Here is a 6,194-nt window from a genome sequence, read left to right as displayed (position 1 = left end):
CTTTGGATCGTGCCTCCGATAAGACATCATACCTGCCCGCCAGAGTGTTGACTCGTCTAACCACATGTTTTCGGCCTCTTGCATCATTTTCAGTCAATTTGTCATGCGCCCACGGAGTCAACTCAGTTTGGCATTGTGCCGCTTCTGTTGATCTTGTCTGGAACCACTTAATTGTTCTCCAAAATGTTAAATCGATACAAGCCCTAATAGGTAGATCTCTGGCTCCTTTCAAGACGTTGTTATATGCCTCTACCATGTTCGTCGTTGCTTCACCCCATCTACGACCTTTGTCGTATGCCATTGTCCATTGCTCTGCATCAATACGCCCAAGGTACTCAACTGCCTCTGGGCTAACATTTCCTAGGTGGCGTCTTTTCCTGAAATATTTTCTCACCTTTGTGGCTATCCCCATTTTCCACACTAGACCCTTCACCCTCACACCCTTGTGATGCTGCAACACATTTTTCCGTACATGTACTAAGCAAAATCGGTGTATTCCTCGGGGTGGTTGTTCCCATATATCAGACTCCATTGCATTCAACATTCCTGGGTGTCTATCAGATATAATGCAAACATCTCTATCGCCTTTCATAACATGAAGTTTGATTAACTTCATAAACCAATTCCAACTATCACTTGTTTCATTATCAACAATTGCATAAGCAACAGGTAAACACTTCTTGTTTGCATCAAATCCAACAGCGCAAAGAAGTTTACCTTTGAGTCTGCCCCGCAAATGAGTTCCGTCAACTGCTAGCACTGGCTTGCAAAGCTGAAAAGCCTCCACACACGGCCCGAATGCCCAAAATACATACTTGAAAAACTTCCGTGTCTCGGTACTATGTCGTTCATCATGATGCCACTCAACAATTGTTCCACGGGTGCGCTTCTGCAACTCAATCATATAACTAGGCAAATCTTCGAATGATGACTCCCATCCACCAAAAGCAAGCTCTATAGCCATCCTCCGGGCATACCATGCTTTCTTGTAGGATATTTCAACATGATACTTTTGCTTCACATCCTCAATAATGGAATTAGGTGTATACCCGGGGTCCTTTAGAATATGATGCTTAACACACAAAGCCACCATATCTGATGAGACGTTGGCGTGGTCCCTGGAGTTGGGATTACCTACACAAGTGTGTCTATCAGTCCATTGTCTGATTTCCCATTTGCGGTCGTGCTTCCTCAATATTGCCCGAAGTTTCCAAATACAACCTGTTTGATTGTGTCGTCTCCTATTTGAGCTCGTGCTCTCCGACTCTTTGGGTGGCTTCAGAGTTTTGCATTCCACATTCCACTTTGTTGGTTTACTTTCCACCACGTAGTATTCTTTTGTGGATGACTCCAAATGCCACAAAGTAACAGCAGTCTTCAATTGTAGCTTGGTATCAAATTTGGTTCCTAACCCAATCCGTGTAGGATTCTTCTCATCCCAAAACCAACTGCTAGATTCGGAATCATCATGGTTACTTTCATAGTAGTTACCTTCTGTCGTCGGTAGAGTACGAAAATAAGATAACCCTGGATGCTCATACTCCTGCTCACTTGGCGGGACTACTGGGACGTACCTACGAGGCACATTCAATGTCTCATTGTCGGATGCATCTTGGTTTGCTTCTGATTCTTCACTCAATTCAGGTGGGGTTGTTGATTTTTCTGACACAAGGTCTTCAGATTCAGAATCGTCACTAACTTCATTATGGGGAGATAGTCCCCCATCCCCAAAACGAGACCCACCATCCCCAAAGCCAGACCCATCATCCCCAAAACCATACCCATCATCACCAACATTATCCGGATCGCGACTAACTTCATTATGTCCAGATGACCCATCATCATATTGTACTCTATCTTGAACTTGTCGTTGTCCCCTTCTAGATTGATAGACAACGACCGTATGTGGAGTACGTTGTTGTGCTAAATTAGCTTGATAGTCAACAAATAACTCAATTTGACCTGATTGAATAGCTGTTGCAAACATATCCCTCATATATGCATCGCAAAGTCGAACGCCCACAAAGTGATATCCATTACCCACTTGAATTGCATGTTTCCATGTCAAACTAATCATATACTCACTCACATTGATTCCAATGCAATCACATATTCTGCTAACCAACTCATTATATGGAAGAAACTCATCTAAGACAAGATATGCATTTGCCACGGGTGGCTCATAAGACAAACCAATTCCTCCAATTTGTACTATTCTTCCATCCCAATATAAAAGGACACAAATAGATTCTGTGTCCATAATCCTGCAATACATACACAACTTTATCTCAAAATTTAAATACTTAAAAATAAACTATATACCAAATCTTACGAATTAACAATTCAAAAGACACTACTTACCAAATCTTAGTATTTAATAACACACATTGAACATACAATTTATACCAACAACCTAAATTTTTTTTTTAGCCACAAACCCTAGAATCACAATTTTCACCATAAACTATGGATATAATGCTAAATTAAGAAGAAAGCAAGTAACTTACCTTGAGGGAGAAACAATTAGATGAATTTGGGCGATTTATGCAAGAATCGGACGGAAATGTGGCATTCTTGGAAGAGATTCGCGGGCAAGGAGGCTGGAGTTCGCGCAAGGGCAGAATGCTTCTGCCCGATTCTGTTTTGGGAGAGAATTATATTTAGGTGAAATACGCATTCTTAGAATGCGTTTTTAAGTTTGAATTGTTGACTTTGTGTTTTGACTGCCGAAATCACTTAGTTGCGCATTCTTAGAATGCGTGTTTAAATACGCATTCTAAGAATGCGTATTTAAACACGCATTCTAAGAATGCGTAACACCCATTCTCAGAAATAAAAAAAAAACTAGCCTATTGGTGGAAGCATTTTTCCAGACCACCCCATTTATAGAATTTAGCCGTTAACAATTAGCAATTTTCATTTTAGAAACCATGGATGAGAAGAATTTGGAGAACCTGAAGATCCAATTGCAGCAGTTACACAATGATGCACACGAATTTGTGCAGAGTATTCCTCCAACGCAGCTCTACAGTGCTATCGGCGTAGTCATTTTCACTATATCGGTCTTCTTAATCAGTAAGCTGACTCATTAACCTTAACCTTTTTTTAGATTCGAAGTGAATTTTGCGTTCTGTTTCTGTTTTTTCCCCTTATTGCTCATTGTGTTTGTGCATGTTGTTTTGCTATAAGTTGTAATCGATCTTCTGTTTGCTCCTTTGTTTAGCGACCGATATTATGATTGATTCCATTAGTTGTGTATAGTAGTCAATTGATTTCATACTTGCGCTTTTGCATTATGCACAAACTATCATGCCAATTTTAGGCAGCTTGAATATGTGAACTGAGTTGAATCAATGTACTATGCTTTGAGCCTGGTTTGAATTTTCGGGAGTGGGTCACGCCCCGGGGGCATGGAACGCATTCGAGGAATGGATGATGTGTTGTGGATGCCCTTTCTTAAGTAAGGGGAACTTCTATGGAATGGTTTCACGGGATTCAGCCAATTGTCTTGATTGTGGAATATCATTGAGAAATAGGAATCTGCGTTATCCAAGGATTTCCTGCGATTATTTCTAGTATGGAATGAGTCAATCATCCACTTTGGTAGTTGAGGCTAGCTAAGGGACTGATAAAGGACATGCGTTGTGGATATCCTAACAAACAGAGTGGAACTTGATATCTTAATTTAATCAATTTAAAAAGAGTGTCAAAGCTTAGTTCATTATGCTTCATGAATCAAACTCAAATGAGATTTGGGCAACTGACAGTTTTTATAAAATAGTTCAATTGTGATCCTCAAGAAAGGACACAGTAGATATCTCTTGTACAACGTTTCAGTTGTGCTTCGAGTCTGATTGCATTCTGTAATAGGGAAAATGTAAAACAGCTAATCAGTTTACGGAAAAAGACGTTTATTGTCTGAGGTGTGAACTGCCTCATAAAATAACCTTTGGTTGAAAATTTGTAATGCACATCAAACATGTTAATTTTTTTCCATGTTCTTGGTTGTTTCTTCAGTTGAATGTGTCTGGGTATGAGCAGTCTTTTCATTTATATGAAATACACCTGGGTGCAGTTCGTCTTTTCAAGCATAGGGCTTCAAATACTATTGTGCTCACTGGGTTAAGTGGAAGTGGCAAAACGGTTCTTTTTTACCAGGTAAATATGCAAGAAAGAGTGTTAGATGATTTAGATTCTTTTCCTCTTTTCTCGAGTCTGAGTACCGTTATAAGTTTGATATATTAATTTTCATCCCACTCCAGCTTCGGGATGGCTCCTCCCATCAGGGTACTGTGACATCAATGGAACCAAATGAAGAAACATTTGTACTACATTCGGAGACAACTAAGGTTATGTACCTTTTTTTTGGTCCTTCTGAAAAGTGGGGTTGAATCAAAGGGTCTCTTAAGTAGTGTCTCTTACAGCAATATCATTTTTCATACAGAAATTACTCCAGAATCTGTTACTGTATGCAGCTTGCAATATACCCATTTACTCTCTTTTTTCCCTTAAAAATAATTATTATATTTATTGAGCTAAATATTATTCGGTGACCTGCTGCAGAAGGGAAAAGTGAAGCCAGTCCACATTGTAGATGTTCCTGGGCACTCACGTCTTAGACCCAAACTAGATGAGTTCTTGCCTCATGCGGCTGGAATAGTTTTTGTAGTGGATGCTGTGGAATTCTTACCTAATGTTCGTGCTGCTTCAGAGTATGTACTATATTTGGATTCTATACATTAACTTGCATAGGCTCATCATGATGACATCTCATCTTTTTTAGTTTAATGCAGATACCTCTATGATATTTTGACAAAGGCTAGTGTCGTGAAGAGAAAGATCCCTTTGCTACTCTTGTGCAACAAGGTAGACAAAGTTACAGCACATACAAAAGATTTCATCAGAAAACAACTCGAGAAGGAAATGTAAGATAACTATTTTCACGCATCTTTTATATTGGCTCTTCTTCTTGCTATGTCATGATGTCTCTGTGATAAAGAAATCCCCTGCCCCCGAAAGTCGTCAGGAAATATCATCTTAAACTAATTAAGTGGTAGTATAAAAGTAGATGAATGCTGGTGTTTGTCCACACTCTGGAAAATTCCATACACGTCGAATCAACCCAATAAGTATGAGGCAAATGGGCTTAAATTAGATCATTGCATATACATTTCGCGAGTTTTTGATGAAGATGAAGCGTGTAACTGGATGATGTTACACTCTTTTATCTTTCTAACTTTGTGAGAGCTAATGAAGGATGATAGTAGTAGCTTCCACTAGATGTTTCTTAAGTTATTGCTTGAACATACAATTGCCATTGCATTGCTTGCTTCTATAGTTGTCTTACAACATATGTTAATGACATTTCATTGTGAATCATATGTCTCATTTCCTCCTATACTTGTCATTTTGTGATCAGCGACAAGCTCCGTGCGTCAAGAATAGCATTATCTTCAGCCGACATTGCTAATGAATACTCACTGGGGGTACCTGGAGAAGCTTTTGCATTTCATCAGTGCCTCAACAAAATCTCAGTCGCAGAAGCGTCTGGTTCAACTAGTGACATCTCTCAGTTAGAGCAGTTTATCAAGGATTATGTTAAAGCGTGAAGCAATTTAGAAGCATGGTTGTGATTATGTAAAAGCAGTGAAATCGGCAGAGATGAGGGCAAGAAGAGCCAAGTTCAATAGGACAGACAATATTCTGATGTATCACCTCATATTCTCATTTTTCAGTTACAGAATATTTGTGGCAATTGTGCACTACAATTGTATGAAAAATGTTTTATATGCTTCTAGGATGTATTTTTATGAGCCCTTTCCCCCTCAAAATTGCTGTTGCTGCCTTGTTTTTCGGAGCTACTACTATCTTATTTGCTCTCATCTATGGTATGTTTGGTTCATGAGATTCAATCCTACAATTCAATCCTAGATGGATAATCATGGGATAATTAGTCATAGCTAACCTCCTATGACTAAAATAATCTTACGACTCAATCCTAGATTGTATCTTGGTATTATTTTATCTAGGAAACCGAACAGAATAAATTTATGGTATGTTTGGTTGATGAGATTCAATCCTACAATTCAATCCTAGATGGATAATCATGGGATAATTAGTCATAGCTAACCCCCTAGGACTAAAATAATCTTACGACTCAATTCTATATTGTATCTTGGTATTATTTTATCTAG

General features: G+C 38.9%; 1 protein-coding gene across 1 annotated transcript; it reads left to right on the top strand.

Annotated features, from left to right (window-relative positions):
* Positions 1-2,930: 2,930 nt before the first annotated feature.
* On the top strand, positions 2,931-5,609 carry LOC125223953 (signal recognition particle receptor subunit beta-like). Its single transcript, XM_048127274.1, has 6 exons — positions 2,931-3,075; positions 4,076-4,158; positions 4,263-4,349; positions 4,564-4,712; positions 4,794-4,925; positions 5,420-5,609. The coding sequence occupies exons 1-6, from the start codon at positions 2,931-2,933 to the stop codon at positions 5,607-5,609; spliced, it is 786 nt and encodes a 261-aa protein (XP_047983231.1).
* Positions 5,610-6,194: the final 585 nt, after the last annotated feature.

This window comes from Salvia hispanica, chromosome 4 (genome assembly GCF_023119035.1).
Source record: "Salvia hispanica cultivar TCC Black 2014 chromosome 4, UniMelb_Shisp_WGS_1.0, whole genome shotgun sequence".
Classification (NCBI taxonomy): Eukaryota; Viridiplantae; Streptophyta; class Magnoliopsida; order Lamiales; family Lamiaceae; genus Salvia; species Salvia hispanica.
The sequence above is the reverse complement of the archived record's forward strand: the minus strand, read 5'-3'. Positions and strand labels throughout refer to the sequence as shown.